This window comes from Pelodiscus sinensis, chromosome 6, assembly GCF_052426305.1.
Source record: "Pelodiscus sinensis isolate ZL-2025 chromosome 6, ASM5242630v1, whole genome shotgun sequence".
NCBI classification, from domain to species: domain Eukaryota; kingdom Metazoa; phylum Chordata; order Testudines; family Trionychidae; genus Pelodiscus; species Pelodiscus sinensis.
Window position 1 is genome coordinate 52,957,077 of NC_143057.1, and position 21,603 is coordinate 52,978,679.

Consider the following 21,603-nt stretch of genomic DNA (forward strand, 5'->3'; position numbering starts at 1 on the left):
CAATGTGCTGCAGACACAGGAAATGCATTTAAAGTTTCCAGGGTTTGCGGGGGGGGGCATCTGTTTACCTAGGACAGCAGAGTTCAAGGTGATGTCCAGAGTGACTAAACAGAACATTGTGGGATGCATGCTGGAATCCAGTAAATTTGACAAAGAACCTACTTAGTACACACTGTATGATTGTCAACAGCGTAGAGTCAAAAGTCCCTCACAGGGCTGGAAGTTTTTTGTCGTAAAAAAATGGCTGTATATCGCAACATTTGTTGCATTTTAATGTGAATTCACTGAGGTTTTTGTCATGAAATGCTGTTTTGGCAACAAAACATGCCAGTGTAGACAAGCCCTAAGTTCTGTCTCAGTTCAGGGGTTGGACTAGATGACCTGTTGATTATTCCTTCCAGTCGTGCATTTCTGTGATTCACACTGAATTGCTTTGTGCCATTGTCTAGTGGTAGTGATGCTCAGTTCTCTGTGAAATGCGTGTTTATAAAACCGCAGTTAATATACAGTTTATAGCACAGCAGTATTAAAGCCCTGCAGCTCCGAATTGTGATCTACAGTATTCAAAACTAGTAAGATGCGGGCTAAAATAAAATCTGCCTGAATTGCTCAACAATATCAATGAAATCAGTATTGTGCTGCTATATATTATAAAACTTTTCAGAGAAATCTTGCAGGCATTACATAGCATGTCTTGCCCAAGTGGTAAATAAGCATATCATCTTCCTGTCTCAACATTCTCAACTTGTATCCCATAACTTTGCAAAGTTGTTTTTCTTCAACACTGAATGCTGCTATACCATATAAGTTTTTAACAGGATTTTTCTTTTAAGCCAGAATGCTAATATAATTAAAAACTTTCAGAGGGGTAGCCAAGTTAGTCTGTAAGAAGAACTTAAAAACAACAACTAGTCTGGTAGTCTGGCACAGCCCACGAAAGCTCATGATACCGTCTATACGTTTCATTAGTCTTTAAAGTGCTACCAGACTATTTGTTGTAATGAAAAATGTTATTCTAAAATTGATTTTTCAAATATTCTTATACTCCCAGTTAATCCCCTGCTGGTGTTCATTGTGAAAAATATTGCATAATGTTTTGCACTTTTTAAAATTCACTGTCCAACTTGTGTTTTGTGCCCTTCTCCTCTGGTGGATTTTTAGAGGATACCAGTAGAGCTGTCAGCTAAGGGAGTTGTATCTTGAATCCAAGTAGTAGAAGCTTGTGCTTTTTAACTGTAGATGGCTCCCAGGGTTGGTCTTTGGTGACTGACTATGATGGAGGTTATTACGCTTATTATCCCTTTAATCAGAAGTTCTGAATGTGCTTTGGTGTAGGCAGACCCTATAGTTAAGAAACAGACAAGTTAAAATGGAAAGTATAGAAATGTTGAGAAGCCTTATAATTTTGTCTTCTGGGATATCCATCTGAGGGATGGGGGGGGGGGGGGGGGAGTGAGAGAGGACCAGGAAACTGGGACAAAGAGTCCGTAGCAGTTTTGGGGGGTTGAAATCAGATGAGGAACTGAGGTGGGTTTTAGAGGAACTTCTGTGTTTCATCCAAGAGCAAAGGGATCTTCAGTGAAAATAGGAAAGGAAATCCAAAGCCAGAAAAAGGAAATACTTTCCCCCACACAAACACTGTGTATAATTAGACTGTGAAACTCATTGCCCCAGGGAGTCACTGGAGCCAGTAACATGCAAGAGGATTGAACATTTCTATGAATAGAGTATCCAGGGTTATCAGTGATGAATTTTTTTTGGAAAATCCTCATACTTCAAGGGTTTATGCTAGTTTCTAATCTGATATGTTGATCCTACAATATGTGGCAATATTGCCTTCCTGAAAGCTAAGGTAGGTAAGATATAGGTAAGATATCTGCCTTAATCTCCTCGCTCTGGTAAACTTATTGTCTCCCTACAGTGGTCCTCCAGCACTGCTGGATCAGTGACATGACTAAGCCCTCCAGGCATATCACACAAGTCTACACCTTCAAAAATTAATAGAACAAGTCTAATAGAAACAAAGCCCTTTCCCGGCTGTTCTCAGACTAGAAAGATCTTCCATTGTTTGCTCAGAGTGCATCCTCCCAGGGCTACCTAACATCTTTACCCTCTGGGCAGTAGTTCCTGTTCTTGCTCCCTTCTAAGTTCAGCAGTTCACTTTCTCTGGTGGCATGAAGCCATCGAAGGGGCTTTTCCTCCCACCCTCACTGAAGTCTGAGCTTCAACTCTCTCTAAGCACTTGCAAATATCAATTCCTTTCAACACTGCTTACAGCAATACTCTTCCCCTGAGGCTTCCCACTTAGCCTTGTGTCTGGGCTCAGGGCTCCCAGACCCTCCTTTCAAGCTCACTGTGGAGAACCACTCTCCCATAGCCCTTATCACTCACCTGACCTTACTGCAAGAGAGCCTTCCATCTCCCTTCTCACTGATATGAGCAGGCTTCCTCTTACAGAGACCCTAAATACCTGTTGCCTGGGCAAAAAGTTAACTAGGAGAGCTGAGCTCAACTCCCTTAAAGGACAAGCCTACTTTCTGGCTGCCCCCAAATGATATTTTTCAGCTTGACATAGACATAATTAAGTACTCCTCTTCTGTGGTACACAACCTTATATGTTCAAAAAACCTAGAGGTGTTTTAAGTTCCATCCCTAGAGGTGTTTAAGTCTCGGCTTGATAAAGCCCTGGCCGGGTTGATTTAGTTGGAATTGGTCCTGCCTAGAGCAGGGGGCTGGACTTGATGACCTTCTGAGGTCTCTTCCAGTTCTATGAACATCAAACCATTCTGAAATAAGTCTGCAGTCTTTAATCATAGCAAAAACATGAAAGCGGTGGGTTGTGTGTGCCATGTTGTCATAAATCCATTTTGCCCAGAAGTCTTTATCTTCACTAGCAAAATTTTCTGGCAGAATCGGGTGCTCCATTGAGGCCCTTAAAAAAACATGATTATACCAACCCATGTAAGGATTGTCAAGAGCAATATGTGACTTGGTTTCCCGTTTGGTCTTTAACATTACTAGCTTGTGATTTCTCCTTGATGCTTAATGGTAACTTAAAACAGTGAGCAACACATAGTGTTGACCTGCGATTAAAAGATTCTGGAGAGAAAGATAAATATATTTTCTTAAGGAATGTAAAAATAAATGGGAACCAAAGCACCGCCACGGATTAGGTTTTTGTTCTTCCGAGACACTAGCACTCCTTTGGGAACAACAAGTAGACCTGTGGCACCTTAGAGACTAACAAATATATAGGATCTTGAGCTTTCATGGGTAAAACCCGAGAGGGTTTTACTCACGAAAGCTCATAATACTCTATATATTTTTGTTAGTCTCTAAGGTGCCACAGGTCTACTAATTTTTAAAGTTACAGACTAACGTGGCTACCTCTCCGAGACTTTTTAGGGAAAACTTCTGGGAACAAGTGCATGCGTGCGTGCGCACACCCTCTCCTCTTGGTTCCAGAGTCACAAAGCTGATTGATATGAGCTTTTGAGTTGCATTTCTTGGAACCGATCAGAGACTCATGGGGATGTGGAGTGGGAAAAGAGAATGGGTTTCCAAGCATATGCATGTAACAGATGCATTATGTGCTGTTTTTAACAAGGATGATGAAAAAGCACAAATGGGCAGTTTACACAAGAGCTTCACTTCAATATTTGTATAACTTTTGCCTCCCACAGCTTACTTGTAAGAGCTTTTTTTGTCTCATGTGAATTCAAACCACTCAGGGTTTCTGCTGAAGCTCCAAAGAGAGTCTGTCTTCATTAAAACTGAAAATCCACTATTGTAATTGAATTCATTAGCACAGTGGCTCTTCACTAGCACAGTGTGTTTAAGAAATTAGTTCAATTTATGCACAATAATCAAAAGTGCAATGAGGATTCCAATGCATGTGCCTGTTTTATAAATGCAGGTGAGCTGCTGTTGAAATTCCTTCCTTGGCTGGTGAGGCTGTTTTTTGCAAACTCCATATGTTCGGATATAATTTAAATAAGAAGTCTGTATGCCTTGCAAACAGGTCTTTTTGGAGTCCTGTCGTTTGATCCCAGAATTACAGGATCCCCAGAATTTCCTCTCCTGAAGGAGGAAAATCCTTTGCTATTGAAGTAACTGTTTCTTGTTAGGAATATTCTGCTGTTGGTGTAGCCAAGAAACGAAGGCCTATAATTTCATTCCATAATCTGGATTGCCAACATTTGGTGGCATTTGTATTTAAAGGACTACCTACAGCCTCTTTCTCACATTTTACCTCTTTGTTGTAGTGACAAAGGAGGCAGAGGAGGGAAGATAAGCTGGTCTGTATATTGATTGCTTTTGTGTTTAAAGATCCCACAGAAAGCAATTTTGAATAATCCAAAAAAAAGGGCAGGAAGTGAGAGGACAGATAACAGCCCACTGGTCGTATTTTGTGCCATCTGTGGGTGTGAGTGAGCAGATCAGGAAGGAAAAGAGTCGATAACAGGGGTGGGCAATAATTTTTGACTGGGGGCCACTTCAGAAATTTTTGAAGTTGCCCTGGACTGCCCCGGAGGGGACAAGGCCTGAGGTGGAAGGGGTGGGGACAGGACATTTCCATGCTTCCTTACCCACAGACCCTGATTTGTCTGGGGGTGGGGGAGTGCATGAAGTCTTTGCCCTCGCCCCCATCAGAGAGAATCGCCAGCTGTTCTGAGCAGCTGGAGGTTCCTTCTAGGCACTCCTGCCCCTGGTGGTGGGAGGAGACTTTGCATGCTCCCCTTCCCCTGCCCCCAGGTCAGTCAGTCAGCCTGGATACAGGGAGCATGTGAAGTTTTGCTCGCTGCCCCCGCCTTGCAAAGAAGGCACCGTGCTTAGTCAACCACCAACTGAGCAGAAGCTGGCAGTTGGTTTTAAGTACTGAGCCCTTTGCAGGGGGGAGGAGACTTTGCGAACTCCTCCCACCCCCAAGCCCTGATTGACGGGGGAGCATGCAAAGTCTCCTCCCGCCCTCCCCCCATCCTGCAAGGAACGTGTGGCGCTTAGAAGCGCTGCGCCCCTTGCAGGGTGGGGGGAGACTTGGTGTACTCTCCCTGCCGCCTCCCGCCCACAGGTCTTGATTAGCCTGTGGGTGGGGGGAACCGCTCAAAGTCTCTTGCTCCCTGCCCTCCAGTCCGTGCTGCTTAGAGTCAACTACCAGGGTTGATGCTAAGTGCCTCGTGCTCCCCCATCCCTAGGCCTTCATTGGCTCCAGCCTGCAGAGGCCGTTTTGCTCAGCCCTGGTCTATAAGTTAATGCTGACCTTTGCTGGAAAAGCATCTTATAATATTAAGTCAGTCATTATGGGGCGAAAGATAAGGCATTGGGGCTAAAGTAGAAGACTAGGATTCAGGAAATGTGGTTCTGCCACAGACTTCCAGATTGACCTTGAGCAATTCACTTCAACACTTTCTGGGCAGTAGTTTCCTACTCTACTTCTGCACCGCACAGTGGTGTACTGAGATTTACAGTATTAATTGCTATAAGCTGCTTCAGATTTCTCAAAAAAAATGTTACAGATCGGTGCAAAGTATCACCACCATTCAGCAGGCACATGGTAGTGACTGGTGCAATGGTCTCCAATCTTTTTATCCTTCAGATCACTTTTTAAATGTCAGGGCAAGCCAGGATCTACCCCATCCCTTCCCTAAGACTCCACCCCGTTCTTGAGGCCCTGCCCTCTCCAAACCTTTCTGTGGACAACCCGTTGCCATTGGAAAGTTACATAATTACACCTGAGCCATTTTGCTAGTACTGCAGCTGGGGAAAATGATTTAATTTAATTATTAAACAGACTAAGCACTTTTCATGTTAGCTTAGGTTTCAATGTTTTCTTTATTATGGCAGGAGTGGGGAACCTTTTTTGGGTCGGGGACCACTGACCCACAGAAAAATCAGTTGGGGACCACACAAGTGAGAAGCAAAAAAAGTCCTCCCCAAACCCCTCAACGCTCACTGATGTGGCCCCCAACTGAGACACCTCACTCCTCTGGCACTCCACCCCCATGTGGTGAGCAGAAGGGACAGGGAGGACTGAAGTTCAGGGCTTCCCATAGGCCAGTTGTACTTTTCTGGGGTTCCAGAGTTAGTGGATTTTACAGACCCCCTTAGGCTCTGGGGTGTGAACAGAAATGAGGGGCTCAATGTGTGGGGCAGGGCTGCCAGCGAGTGGGATGGGGATGGAGGATCTGGGTGAGGAGGGTAGGGTCTGGAAGGGAGTTTGGCAGCAGGAGAGGGTGTGGGGTGGAGGTAGAGAGGGAGTTTGGGGCCAGGAGGAGGTTGAGGGGAGTAATGCAGAAAAGGTGAGAGGGTAAGAATGCAGCCAAATAGCTAGTTGGGGAGGGAGGCAAAGACGTGGGGAGGTAAGCTTCTGAAAATGCAGCTTCCGAAAGTAAAATAGTATCCTCCCTCACATCTTCCCTCTGCTCCAGCCTTGTGCCCCTCAGCCCCATGATCCCCCCCCCCCCCGTCTGATCCCTGCATGCCCCAGGCCCCTCGGTGCAACCCCTACCCCCGCATCCTCCTTTTCCCCCTCCCCTCCTTCTCACATCCCTGTGCCCCAGCGCACTCTCTGGCAGGACAGCATTGCTGGAGCAAGGAAGCGGGGGCAGAGTCTCTTCCCTGCCTGGCCCAGCCCTTTACTTGCAGGCAGTGACTCGGGTTGGGGAAGGGAGAGCCTGGGGCTGCCCGTGCCTGGCTCCAGCCCAGCTAGGCAGAGCGGGGCACTGGGAAAGGGGCTCCCTAACCTCACACACAGCCTGTGGGAAACAGCATGGCATAGCACAGGCCCTGGTGCACCACATGTGCCAGCTGCCTAGCCCCATTTCTGCGGAGCAGGCCCAGCCCAACCCCCTCCCAGAGCAGGAGACCAGAGCCAGGCATGCACGTGTGTGTGCTCGTGTGTGTACACATGTGCCTCTCCTCCCGTCGGCAGGTTAACAAAGAGGAGCGGCCGCCCAGCCAGCTGACCATGGCATTCAGCTCACTGAGGCTATGACTAGACTGCAGGTTTAGAGAGCTTCTGAACAAACTTCTTCCGAAAAAAAGTGTCCACACTGCAAAAGCACATTGAAAAAGCGATCTGCCTTTTTGAAAGATAGTGTCCACGCTGAATGGATGCTATCTTGCATTTCAGCTCTGATTGCTATCGATGGAGTGGCCACTAGGGCACCTGTGCTTTTTCCTTTCCTCTTCTTTCAAAAGAACTCCCTCTTCCTCATCTACACACGCCTTTTTCCAAAAGAGTTCTTTCGGAAAAAAGCTTCTTCCTCATAGAATAAGGATTACCAATGTCGGAAAAAACCCTCTGTTTTTTTTTAATTTTCTTTTAGAAGAACGTGATTGCAGTGTGGACATAATTGAAGTTTTTTTGGAAAAACGGACGTTTTTCTGTTAAAAAAACAAACAAACCCACACCTCTGTAGTGTAGATATATCTTGAGGCTACACTGCACTCCAGCTGGGCTGGATCAAAGAGGGGGCAGCTGCCTGGCCAGCTGGCCCCAGTGATCGACTCTTAGGGAACTGCAACTGGTCAGTCGGGATCAACGGCCTGGAGATCACTGCACTAAGGAGTAGATAGGCTACATGTTGTTTTCATGTTGGTCAATTAAATCAAAAATCCAAAAGCAAAATTATACTACCTAGGAATAAATGTGTATAGAACCATGAACTTTCATGGGCAAAACCCACTTCATCAGATGAAATGGAGTTTTGCCTATGGAAGTTCATGATTCTATATCTTTTGGTTAGTCTCTAAGGTGCCACAGAACCACTTATTTTTAAAGTGCAACTACCCTTATGAGTTTTTTTAACACTGTTTTGTTTTAGAGAGCTACACATAAGACAGTGTTTCTCAACCTGTGAATTTTTGTTTTAAGTTTTATAGCACTTTATTATTTTTGTACTTTTTACACTCAAAAAGTTCATTGCCCGCCCAGCTATGATTAAGTTGTTTAAACAAATGTGTTGCAATGGTAGAAAAAATATTGTGTGTCTGAAAATTGTAGGTACCAGGGGTTTCTTATTTTATTATTTTTTTAAATGGGTACTTTATAAAAAAAAAAGAAGGTTGAGAAACACTGACATAGGATGAACTCACTAAAAAAGAAGCTGCTTGTTTCAGAATTTTCAAACTGTGGTCAGGGAACCACTCAGAGAGAAGATTATTTAATGTTTGCTCCCGAGAATAATAAAGGATGCCATAAAAGGTGCAGAGGGAGAAAGAAAGGAGAATCGTATCATGTACTTACCTGCAGTTATGGGCAGACAGTGCCCTGAACTTTTTTTTAGTGCGGTCTCTCTGAAGTGCAATTGAGGTTTAATAATCTTTTACACTTTACAGCACTTTCAAAACAGGTGAGACTAAAGCATTTGAATCTGGTGCCAAAGGCAATGTGAAAGGAGAATAGGGAAATTCATGGGTTGAATAGCACAATAGGAAGGGAATTTTCTCAGCAGAATTTTACTAAGAGAAGGGACTAGGTGGGAATCAGTCTAGATGAGAAGGTTGCAGTAATCAGTGCAGAGAAAGGAAATGACAGATACATATTTTCTCAAGTCAATAAGTATACTCTTGTCACCACAAATTCAATGCCAGCTTTCATTAGAAACAGGATCAAGTCTAGGGCTGTCCTCCTGGACTTTCCAGTTGCAAAGTTTGAGCCAGGTATGTGTGTCTGGTACTGTTTCTGTTCATCTCAACCCTTTCACATGGTCATATTACTTTGTGTTAGCATTGCCTTTCTCGGTCCGTCTGCCTCCTTAATATTACATCTTTCATTTAGGCTATATCTAGACTACATCCCTCTTTCGAAAGAGGGATGTAAATTAGACAGATCAAAATTGCGAATGAAGCTGGGATTTGAATTTCCCATGTTTCTTTGCATAATGGCGGCTGCGTGTTCTTTCGAAAATGGGTATTTTGAAAGTGAAACCACCATCTAGACGCAGTTCTTTAGAAAGAAAAGCCTCATTTTTTGAGTACAGGATCTTTCGAAAAAGGGTTTTTCTTTTGAAAGAACTGCGTCTAGATGGTGGTTTCATTTTGAAAGTGAAACCACCATTTAGACGCAGTTTTCAAAAGGAAAAACCCTTTTTCGAAAGATCCTGTATTCAAAAAATGAGGCTTTTCTTTGTAAAGAACCGTGTCTAGATGGTGGTTTCACTTTCAAAATACCCGTTTTCAAAAGAATGCACAGCTGCCATTATGCAAATGAAACACGGGAAATTCAAATCCCAGCTTCATTCGCAATTTTGATCTGTCTAATTTACATCCCTCTTTCGAAAGAGGGATGTTGTTTAGACATGCACCAGTGCTATGCGAAAAGACCCCTTTTCTTCCTTCTCTTTGCTCTTACTTTCTCTCTCTGCTTAAATATTTATGGCTACAATGGAGAGATTTCAGATACTTTGGGTGGAAAACATTCAGAATGAATTTAGGGTTTTATTGGCTATAAAGATTTATTGTTCTTTAGAGTCCACATTGACTTCGGCTTCGCTTTAGCCAGTATATACCTCTTAGAACAATTAATCTTGATCTTTACCTAAGAATATAATATATGCTTAATATTGAACCCTCTAATTGTGTTAGCTTCAAGCATATACTGTGGAATTCAGTTTGCATGAAATACATTCCCAAAAGTACTGTTTGGAATCAAGTTAATTACATTTTAGAGCTATGCTAAAATTGTAACAAAACTTTTTAAAGTGATTCTCAAGGCCTGAATTAATGTAATCAATTTTATGTTAATGTTTTTTTCATTAGAAAAGTGAAAATTATTAAGTTAGACAAAAGACTAGGGCAAGGTTTCTACACTAGCCTGGAATTCCAAGGCAATGCTGCGCACAAAGTTTTGAATTAACATTACAGATGGGACATAGCTACAAAGCTAAAATTTCTCTGTGCTTTAATAGTCTGCATTTAGTTGCATCATCTGGTGTTTCAGAAAATGCTCTTAAAATTTACCACATGGCTGATGGATGTGTTTATAGAGGCTTGAATGGTCACTTTTTATATGGAACAATAAATTTGCTGTTGTACATAATGAGGCCAGTGAAGCAATCAGAAAAGAAATATATAATTCTGTAGCATGGGTCTGTAAGCACAGTACTGTCTAGGCTATTTAAGTTTAATGAAGCAGCTACTCTGCTGCTGCATATTCTTGTTGAACAGTCTCAGCATGTATTTTAAAACAAAAGTGTTACTGGTAATCATGTGCCTGCACATACTCTTTGAAAATCCTGTGGGTCCTATTCTCGTAAGAAGTCTTCATCTTTTATGTGCTAATGGTTTTGAAATTAGTCATTTGCTTCATTTTCCTTGTAAATGAGGGTCAGACTGTGATTTCCTTCTTTTCCCTGTTCTCTGAACATTGAAACTACTGTAAGCTGGCTCATCGGCATTCAGTTCTCTCTCGGGTATTGAGTTTGAAAAGGTAGCTGAAACTATCCCATTAAAACACAGATGTTCCCACTCCTGGCATTCTTTCCTTTTCTTAGAAACTTAAGAAGGCCTGTACCCATACTAAACCTTGCATTGTACAAATGGCATGGCATCATCATTGCATCTGCCCAAGGTCTTACTGTCAAAGAGATCCAGTCAGGAGACTTCAGAAGGTCAATAGTGACATTGCTGTGTCTGTTCAAATCCAGCAAGATCAAATTACACTGCTTCTTTTAAGAGCTCTTTAGAAATGTATGTATAAAGAGTGAATTAATGATTATTATGTAAATGCACAGATTGAATCCTTGAATGCTTTGGTACAGTACAAATAATGGTGGCTACAAGATGAATTACATTTTGAGTTTTTCTGTGAACTAAAAGTTGTGCATACAGAAACACTTAGGGTATGTCTACACTGCATTCCTATTTCGAGAGAGGAATGCAAATACAGACAAACGAAATTGCAAATGAAGCGCAAAATACTACGTTAAACCTAATTTTTTAAGGAGTAAGGATTATTTCAAAAGAAGCGGTTTCTTTCAAAATAACCACGTCTACATGGCGTTTTTATCTCAAAATAGCGTATTTTGAAGTAGCGGTTGGACGCAATTATGCAAATGAAGCGCAGTAAATTCAAATCTGCGCTTCATTTGCAATTTCGCTCATCTGCATTTGCATTCCTCTCTCAAAAGAGGAATGCAATGTAGACATACTCTTAGGCACTATATAAGTCTGGTTTCAGTGTGTGCAAAGAATAATAATTTACTATATATTTGCGAGAGTTTCTGTTCAATAATTCATCCTAAACAGTAAGTCCTAGGACCCCCAAATTCGGCATACAGCTTTCCCTTATCCTAACTTAAAAGCATTATAAGGATTTAGTCGTGCCTGGAAAATGGAATGCACCTGGAATGGGATTGCTTCTCTTAAAACAATATAGAAAAGAGACATAATCATCAGGCAGGATAGAGGGGCTAGCTGGGAGCACACCTTGTCTGTCTGGGATTGCTCTATCCCTGAATCCCCTCTCTCGCCCCCTTCCCCCACATAATCTCCTGCCCAGAGCCCCTCCTCACCCCCACCCCAACCCTGACTCCTGCATTCCCCAGTCTCCTGCCCTGAGCTGCTCCTTAAGGACCTAAGCCATGCCAGGTAAATGTGCTAGTCATTCATAGCACTTAAAATGGTATTTTACATTCAGGGATCTCAAAGCATGTTACAAAGAAAGAGCAGTGGTCTTCCAGAGCCGTTAAGCTCAGACCCGCACAGATATTTTGGCACCAACTCCCAAAAGGGTTTTTGCCCAAGTGATCTGCCCAGTACTGCATTGATTCAGTAAAATAAAGTCTCAAGGCACTGAGCCCCATGTCTTATACATGGACTCACACTGCCTTGCCTTAAAAATCACACCTGGACACAATAAGCATCATTATGTGAAGCTGCAAAGAATGTGTGTACAAAGACTGTTTTCTTCCCTGATTGCTAGTGTAACCTTTGCTTTGCAATTACCACTCCCCGGGACAGCATATAAAATATATTCTAAGTGATGGGAAAATGAGCCAGATGTATGAGAGAGCTGTATGCATGCTATGATTTTTACCTCACCTAGTGGCATGAATTATTACCATATGCAGGCTATCATTAAGTAGGTTTATGTCACAAACGCTTGGTATAGGATTCTTTGCTGTTTCTCTGTTCTGCTGTGTTGAAGTAATGTGCTTAGCAATAATGGATTATTTTCACAGAGTAGATTATCAACTACTTTCTTTCATGATGTAGCCCTGTTAGTTTGTGGTCAGAGGCAAATGTCAAGGTAAAATGAACCTAATATATTCATTTTCACATGCAGGCAAAAGAGACCGACAAAAGGTTCCAATCTTTTCATTTATCTCCAATATGACTTTAGAAATCCACAGAGAAAAACAAATAAAGGAAACCCTATACATGCAGTTGCTTCCCAGAGATAGATGAAAAATAGCAGGTTGTGCACGGTGCATAAGTAATATTTTAAGCTCTCAAAACCAAGAGCTGTGTAGGTTTTTTCTTTAAAAAAATTTAGAATGATCAGTAGGACAGAGTTACACAGAGAGATGTGCCTGCTGCAGTGTTATTAAGTAGCATGGTTTATTGTGTGTGTAAAATTTGTAAGAAGATAAAAGGTGCTACTCCAACCCTATTTCATTTTAACTAATGGGATGTTGGTTGCCTGTAATTTTGCATTCACTGTTAACAGCCCTGCTTTAATAAATTGTTTTCTGATTTGTTCCTAGATGGAAATCCTGTATGAATGTGGAAGCCATTAGCAAAGTAATTGCTGTCTATTGCCATGACAACCAGCCGTTGCAGTCACCTGCCTGAAGTCTTACCAGACTGCACCAGCTCAGCTGCTCCTCTGGTAAAGACCGTGGAGGATTGTAGCAGTCTTGTGAATGGACAGCCGCAGTATGTCATGCAAGTTTCAGCCAAGGACGGGCAGCTTCTGTCAACAGTAGTAAGGACTCTTGCCACACAGAGGTACAGTAGTACCAAATCAAGAAAACATGTAATTGATCATTAAACTGTTTTAGCTAGGAAGTGCAGACGGGGGAGGCTAGAATTAACTTGTCATTGAAGTCTGTATCCAACAAAAGATCTTCATAAAAAAAAAAAAAAGTCTCTCACACATACTGGCTCAGTCATATCCATTTCTGTGACAATTAAATAAGAAGCTAAAAAAAATTCATCATATTTAGTTTTTTATTTTAAGTCACACACAGTAGGAGATAGATGTGTTGCTGCTTATGTAAGATTTGCTATTGTGATAATGAAGCTCTCGTCACTATAAATTTATCATCATCATCCCACTTTATTAATGAAACTCAACTTCATGCAACAAAAAGTAGCAGTGCTATCTGAAGATACAGAGGGTCAAGTGAGTAAGTTTCAATAATTTCTCTTGATTTGAAGGAAACTTCAGGGGTAAAATTCTGATGACTTGTGTTTGCTACTCATTATTTACTAATGAGAACACTTATTCCAATTATGCCTCATTTGTGTGTTTCATCTCTAACACTCAGTGTCATTGTCAGGGTACAGACTGTTGCCTACAGTGTTCTCCTTTTCTTACGTGCTGTTAGTAGTACTTTCATAATGCATTTTGTTCAGATTGCCACTCCTAAACCATGCCACATGCGCTAACGTACTGAACCAGGAAAGAATCTGTCTCTTGTGAAGATTCACATGGAAGCTTCATTGCCTGAGCCATTTCTCATATGATTGATAGCAGCTTTTTATGATATTGACTCAGACTGACAAATTACGTGGCAAAATATATGTTCAAGTCCTATACTTTGAGACCTTAAGCTGCATGGGTTTTGTTTGTTTGTTTTTTAACACTTTAGTACCAGAGTCCATAAGAATTTGGCAATATTCACACAGGAGATTTGGGGCAAAATTCTACTCAGTTCCCCTGGTGACTTGAGAGTAGTACTGGATTCATATGAGTGTAACGAGCACAGAATCAGGCCCACTGCATTGGGTAGATAAAGTATCTGCAAAGGAGGAAGTTCTTAACCTGCTGAGGTGCCATGTAAAAATGTGGGGAGGGGTAAAGTGAAACAATTTATTTCATCAAGATTTTAAGATAAACTGAAATCACTAGCTCAGATCTGCATGCAACCTTGTAAATACATGCCACTGGGTTTTGTTTTTTTAAAATAAGCAATGGGCTAGGTTGTCAATTACACTTATGTATTGAAAGGAGAACCTGGCCCTATGTACACAGGACACCACTGAAAAGCAGCCAGAGTAGGGGTAGTTAGTGGGCAGCAAAAACAATTGCACAATAATGAGGGGGGGGGGGGTAATTTGGGTTAGAGACAAAGGCACTATTCTAAGAACTCCCTGTAAACTCAAAGCATCCATACAGAGTTGGCAGGGCCTCTGCTTTCAAGGTCTCAGCCAAAAGATCCACCCACAAAAATGCAACTTACCTGCCTTGGCAGGAAGAACAGCTAAGTCAAACCTCCTGTGGGTCCAGGAGTCTAGGTATTTCCAGTTGATAATTCTAGAATTTTAGGGATCTAGTCCTCTCTCGTTTATTTTTCATTCGTTTTGCTGACGGATGCATGTGTCTATAGCATCCTGAGGGTGGTTGTAAGAGAGGAGTGCTCTTCCCCTCCCACATCTGTTCCCCATCAAAAGTGATCCATCTTGTGGCTGAGAAGAATCATACTGTTCCCTTCAGAACCCAGTAATGGTGCTTCTTAGCTGGCAGTAAGGAATTGCTCCAGATACATGTGCTGTTGCCTTCACCAGACCAGAACATGAAATATCTCTTTTGTGCCCAGTCATTTACACTTGACTTCGAGACACTTGGCAGTGCACTGTGCTGCTTAGAGGATATCTTACCCCAGTGGTCACCAACCAGTAGATCGGGATCTACCGGTAGATCTTGGACCATCTGACAGGTGATCCGGACTGGTTTGGCCGGGAAGCTATCAAGCACTGGCACTTCAGTTGCCCCTCCACCTACTGTCATGCTGCTCCTGCCCTCTGCCTTGGAGCTGCCCCCCTAGGAACCTCCTGTTTGCCATGCAGGGTGTGGGAAGGAGAAGGGAGGTGCTGATGTCAGGGTGTCTCTTCTCTCCCCATTTCTGTATCCATCTCCACACAAAGAGAAGGGGATGGAGGGAGCTTGGCAATGCAAATCTCTGTCTCTCTCTCACTGTGTTTCTGTCATTCTCACAAACACCCTGTCCTTCACTCTCATCTCCCGACCCAACACATACGTGCGGTTTGTTACTACTTTTATTACTTGCAAAGTGGGTTGTTTTTGGTTTTTGACTGGACTGTGCATTTTATAACTTTAATTTCTCTTACGCTTAAATTTAATTCTTTGAGCAGTGAGTTCTAAAATACCTAACCTGTTGTGGCGGGAGTAATTATCCCCATAGTAATTGCTGCTCCTGGAAGTGGCTAGCATGTCCCTGCAGCCCCTGAGAAAGAGAGAGCAGGAGGTCTCTCCACAAGCCGTCCTTGCCTGCAGACACTACTCTTGCAGCTCCCATTGATCAGTAATGGGGAACTGTGACCAAAAGAAGCTGTGGGCTCGGTGCCTGTAGATCAGGGGCAGCACATGGCACCATTGCTGTACATGCCAGCTTCTTTCAGGAATGGCGCAGGGCCAAAGCAGGCGTAAGCCTGCCCTTAACCCCACTGCTCCATCGCCCAGAAGCCATCTCAGTTAAATGGTGCCCAGCCAGAGCTTGCTTCTTGAACCCGCCCCAGACCTGAACCTCCTCCTGCAGTTATCCCCTTGCACCAAAACTCCTTCCTGAGAGTTCGACCCTGAAACCTCTCTCGAATGCCAATCCCCCGCCCTGGGATAAGCCCAGAGCCCTTCCCACACTCCAAACCTCTTGACTCAAGACCAGAGCCTGCAACTCAACCCCCTATCCCAGCCTGGTGAAAGTGAATGAGGATGGGGGAAAAAGAGGGATGGAGTGAGCAGCGTGAGGCCTCTGAGAAGTGGTGGATCGGGGCAAGGCCTCAGAGAAGGAGCAGGAAGGAAATGGGGCAAGGGTATTCAGGTTTGAAGTAGATCTTACATTGCACTTAAATTGAAAAAGTGATCTTGTTGTTGAAAAGTTGGAGACCACTGTCTTACCCTATAGTTCAGTGGCACAGCTCATGACTAGTGTCCCTGTAGTGGGTAGGGTTAAAATACTCTGCCCCACTTAGGGATATCTCCTGTAGTGCACCCCACAAAGCAGTTCCTGGTGTATTTCTTAATATAGTGGGAAAAGATAAATTTGTCAACATAAATAAATTGTCTGTCTGTTCCCTTCTCCACTTGTTAAGGATTTCCTTCCAGCTTAGCACTGTATAGGCCAGAAGTAGCAGCACTTTTGAACAAGAATATCAAAGTACCTTCAACTTTAGCCTGGGTAAACATTATACATGTTTGCTAATGTATAAATAAGAGTGAAATATATACATGCTGTGAACATCCCCTCTTGTTATGTTGGAACATGGGCTAAGGGAGAAATGAAGTGCTTTACAACTTAATATACTGACCAGCCATTTCCATTTCTTGTTTAGCAGCCCTTTCAATGACAGGCCAATGTGCAGGATCTGCCATGAAGGCAGCAGTCAGGAAGATCTGCTCTCTCCATGTGAATGTACAGGAACCCTGGGGACTATTCATCGCAGCTGCCTGGAGCATTGGCTGTCGTCTTCGAATACCAGTTACTGTGAACTCTGCCACTTCAGGTTTGCAGTAGAGCGCAAACCCAGGCCGTTGGTAGAGGTCAGTAAATGGGGCATGTCCTCAAAAGCTTAGCTTTAATGAGCAAGTGATGTATGTTTTACACGAGGACCACAAAGCCTTTGCAGCTTCACTGAAGCAAAAGAAAGGCTGTGGATTTGGGGTATTGGGAGGTAAGGGCAGCAGTGCAGGAATAACAAAACCTTCATTTTGAAGCAATCATCTTGAGTGAGAAGAATGAAATTGATGGTCTTGCTCCACTGTAAACACTGAAACGAACATCATCTTGTGAACAGTTTGCCACAAGTAGAAAATGCATAGTATATCGTTTTAGCTAGGCTGGTAGAAATCCATTTAGAAAACAACTGAAAAATCTATGGAACACTAGACATACTTACTTGGGATAATGACTATAGGTCAGGAATTAATTAATTCAGCCTCCCCCACAAATCTGAACTCTGTTTTTAGCCCATAGAATGAAGTTGTTCTTGTTGGAGGCTTCACATTTTTAGCACTTCACATTGCCCTTTTCCCTCTTCTCTAGCCTGTGTACAAGACTGCAGAGTAATACTGAGTAATCATTTTCCCTTTCACAGTTAAAATGTGACTATTGCATACTGCAGTTGCTTTAATGGACAAAATTGTCTGGTCCATGCTAAAAACCAGTCAAGATATGGGTTTGACTTGGCTGATAAGTTTCCTTCTCCCTTCTAAAATACTGTGAAATTTGAATCCCTTTTGTAATTAAAACTGAATTGTTTCAAAGTGAAGTTTTGTTATTCCTGCACTCCAAAACCATCTCTCCGCACCCATTGAGATTCTTATCAGAATAGTGATATCTTACTTCATGTTGGCTGAAGATACAGAGGTTTGATCATGTGTTGTATGTACTTCATGTGTGGCTGATTTTTGGCTTGGCACTGTATTTTTACATGGAAAAACTAACAATATAAACTGAAAAAAAATCTTGTTTTCATCTAGTTCATAAGCAATGGGAAGTAGATTCTGCACCCACCAATACCATAATTTATCTGTTAGGGAAAAAAATCAGCCCAATCCAATTGGGGTGGGAGATCAGCGGAGACTACCCAGTGATGCTTTACATAAGGACAGAGCAGCTTCTTTAGTTTTCAGCAAAGAAAATATCTTCTGCTAGGCTGTACGTGTTCAGTATTGAATACTAGGGATGTTAAATATCAGTTAACTGAATAGTCGAGTAACCTTGTGAATTCTTATTGGTTAGTCGAATATTCTATAGTCCCTGGGGGCGGGGCCAGCAGCCAGTGCATTCTGGCCTCACTCCTGAGAAGACCCCTGCCAGGTAGGAGCTAGTCTTCAAGGGGAGCCAGTTTTAAAAACCAGGTCCCCTTGTGGGCCAGCTGCCTGTCGCCCTATGCTGATGCCTCTGATAAAGAGGCAGTAGTGCAAGGTGGCAGCAGCCCCTGTCTGGGGGGCTGTCTAAGCTTCCAGACCCAGCGTGAGCCGGAACTGAGCTGGGCTGCCTACCTGCCCGGCTCCGAATATACTTTAACTGCAGAGCTGCAGCGGGGGGTTATGTCCAGGACCTGTCGCAAGCCAGGACTGAGTCAGGCTGCTGGCCAGCCTGCTAAAAAATTTACGTATGTGTGTATAAATGCATGTAGTCTATAGCATTAACTTATATGCTTTTGCTTATGGGTTAATCAGTTAATCTACTACACCTTTAAATCCCTATTGAATACTAGGAACTATAGTTTTCTCAAGACATAATGGGAGGGGAAGTCCCCTTCTCTTGCCCAGTCCTACATGCTGTTTTCCAGTGGCTTCAGCAACTGAACAAGACATTTTGAGAAATGTTAATTTTGGATGTTCCCAGGCTAACAAGGACTAAACACCAACATCATCATCATTGGGTTATACTAAAAATGACATTTTAGTTTAGTTTAGTTTTAGCAAGTCACTCTGATCCTGACTCAAGCAAGGTGCAACAAAATAGATCCATTTGTGGCTTGAGGTCCCAACCATTTTGTATTTGTCTCCTAAGAAACAAGATGAGTGACCCTAAGATCACGTGAAATAAATGAGCTAGATTTTAGGGTCCAGCCTGTTTCAGCTTTGTCCTCACAATGACTGCTCATGACATTTTCTTTGTACAAATGGAGTGTGACATTTAGAGCAAAATCTAACTCTTCTAGAGCCAAGGGAGGCTAGCTGTTTGATCTTCCATGCTGAAGTGATCTGTCTTTCATACAAAGTAACTTTTTAAAAAAATGGTCTTTGTTTCTCAGTTGAAGAAGTTGAGAACTCCGTACCAGATGCAAGCACATTCCAGAACAGTACATGTCGTTAGTTACCATTTTACTTTTTATTTGATTCTTTACTACCACCTCCCTAAAGTTTTTATAGATGGTCAACAGTAATGTGAAGACAAAGCAGAATGAATGTACCATTTTTAAAAATAGCTTAAATTCTTACTTAAGTTCAAACCATTTTTTGGTGTCAGATCACAATGAATTAAAGTTGTAAAAAGCAAAGAAACAGAAAGGGAAAATATCTGAATTTTGAGCAAAAGGACAAATCCAAGTAGAAAATATCACAAGTTATCTTTATTTCTGTTTATATCTTTGTGAGTATAATCTAAGCTTAAAAGTTGAACAATATATTGCTTCTTGAAAACAGTGCACACAAGGTAGTCTAATCCAATGTTTTTTCCATAAAGAAAAATGGAATCTTTTTCCTATTAGAAGAAATTTTAAACCTATTTTCTTAGAAAGAAACTAAGAAAATGGTATAGATTATAACCTCCTTATTTATCCCTTTCCCAGTTTGAGCACAGCTTGTTGTACTACCTATGGAAAGGAATTGGTTTAAACAAAAATAAAAACAGATATTTAGTTTGCTTGAGCTGAAAGTTCTCTCATAATGGAAGATCACTCACTCAACACTCTAGAGCAGGCCTGGGCAAAATACGGCCCACAGACCAGATCCAGCCCGCCAAGCCATTGGATCTGGCCTGTGGAGGCAGCAGGGAGCCTCAGGCAGAAATGCTACTGCAGGGCTCCATTTCTGTTTTAAAATGGGAGCGGAGGGGGAAGTTTCAGGAGCTGCCCCGCCCCCAGCACAATCCCATTGGCCTGTTTCTGGCCAGAAACCAGACAATGGGAGCTGCTTGTTGGAATAACTGGCAGCTAAGAAGAACCACACCCCCTCTCCTCAGCTCAGTTATTCAGTGAAGCACATGGCCAGGCAAGATGGCTGGCTGGGAAATGTTTTAAACTCTGCAGGCAGGCGGGCTAGTTTGGCAGCTGGCAGGTAAGTCTCTTGGCCACAACCTGCTTCTGGCACCCCAGCCCTTGCCTGCCCTAACCCTCTGCTCCCCCACTCAACACACCCAAACCCTGTCTCCCCCTCTTGCACCCTTATACCTATGCCCCCTCCCAGATCATGCACCCCAATCTCCTGCCCCAGATAATACCCTCGTACCCTAGGTCACATCCCAAACCTCTGTACTCCAGTCCCCTGCTCTAGGTCACAACCACCTCCTTCACCTAAACTCCCTCCCAGACTCAAGTCTGCTTCCTGCACCCTAATCCCTTACCCCAAACTCCCTTCTGCACCCAACCTCCATTCCAGACCCTGCATCTCCTCCTTTCGTATCATGGAAGAGTGCGGTCCTTGACCACCTTCCAAAATCTTGAAGTGGCTCCCTTGTCAAAAATTGCCCACCCATCCTCTAGAGAAACGGGGTGGCAATAGATTTGACATGAACCGCGCAACAAGTAATTTGACTGCTCGTTCCACCAAATTACTCCCATGTGTGTACTTTATTACTATAGCACCAGAAAATTCCACTGCATTTTTAATGATATGAAAAGAACAGGCTATTAGATTCACAATATTTTTCCCATATCGTAAGCAATTTTCTTCTCTTAAAAAACAAAAACAAAACAAAAACCAAAAAAACCCCACCAAAATATTCCCTCATTTGTCAGAAGATTAACATCCCTTTAAGAAACATTTCTTCTCACATTGAAAAGCAAGAGCCATGCTCAGCCTGATACCAGCCATTGTGATTGCTAGTGTGAGAGACTTGGATGTACTTTACCAACTGAAGGGATCGCAAACAAATGTAACAGTACATTTACATAGGGTGTGATCCACAAAGGTCCTTAGTGCCTGTGTGTAGGCACTGCTGTGATCTGTAGAACTCTCACTTTGGCTGCCACCAAACCCTGTAGCTCTCTAAACTCATTTGGTTTCCAGTGTGAGGGGGATAGATACTTGACCCCCAGCTCTGCCCCTAATCCCTCCATCACTTTTTCCCTTTTGTTAAGGCTCCCTTCTATCCTGCCTCTTTCCACCCCTGCCTCCATCTCTTCCCTCCCCTGAGTATGCTGCATCCTTGCTCCTTATGCAGAGCCTCTTGTGTGCAGTTGATTGCATTGGGTGGGAGATGCAGGGAGGGAGGGAAGGCACTGATTGAGTGGCAAACTGGCAGGCAGGAGATGCTGGGAGAAGCCACCATTTTTTCCTTGTGGGTGATCCAGCCTCCAAGCATCCACTGAGTCAGTGCCTGTGCTAAAGATGTTAAGAAGCAGGCAGTTGACTAAATTGTGTACATGATTAGTCAATAAGCGGCCCCACTGGGGCTCTGCAGTTTAAATGTAGTAGGAGCTGGGCACACAGGCAGCCCGATTCCTACCTCATTTAAACTGCAGAGCTGCAGCAGGGTTAAGTCCAGACCTGGCATGAGCTGGGACTCAGCAATACCAACTCACACCAGTTCTGCTAGATTGCACCTCTACCTTTTAAATGTAGCAAGAGCCAGATGGCTCTTGGTACATTTAAAAGGCAGAGCCACAGTGGAAGTAGGTCCGGAACTCAGGCTTGCACCTACATTTAAAGGGCAGAGCCACGGCTCCAGGACTGCTTCCGCA

General features: G+C 43.0%; 1 protein-coding gene and 1 long non-coding RNA gene across 5 annotated transcripts in view; one reads left to right on the forward strand and one right to left on the reverse strand.

Annotated features, from left to right (window-relative positions):
• MARCHF3 (membrane associated ring-CH-type finger 3) overlaps positions 1-21,603 on the forward strand; it is a 137,839-nt gene that overhangs the window by 88,477 nt on the left and 27,759 nt on the right. For 2 of the 3 annotated variants that reach the window (XM_075931922.2, XM_014577047.3), the window contains 2 exons: positions 12,711-12,954; positions 16,522-16,729. In XM_075931922.2, coding sequence (XP_075788037.1) covers positions 12,767-12,954; positions 16,522-16,729 — 396 coding nt within the window. In that variant the 5' untranslated portion in view covers positions 12,711-12,766. The remainder of the gene's footprint in view (positions 1-12,710; positions 12,955-16,521; positions 16,730-21,603) is intronic. The other variant, XM_014577048.3, reaches the window with a different exon arrangement.
• LOC112546944 (uncharacterized) overlaps positions 1-21,603 on the reverse strand; it is a 90,248-nt gene that overhangs the window by 41,327 nt on the left and 27,318 nt on the right. The gene's annotated exons all lie outside the window — the stretch shown is intronic.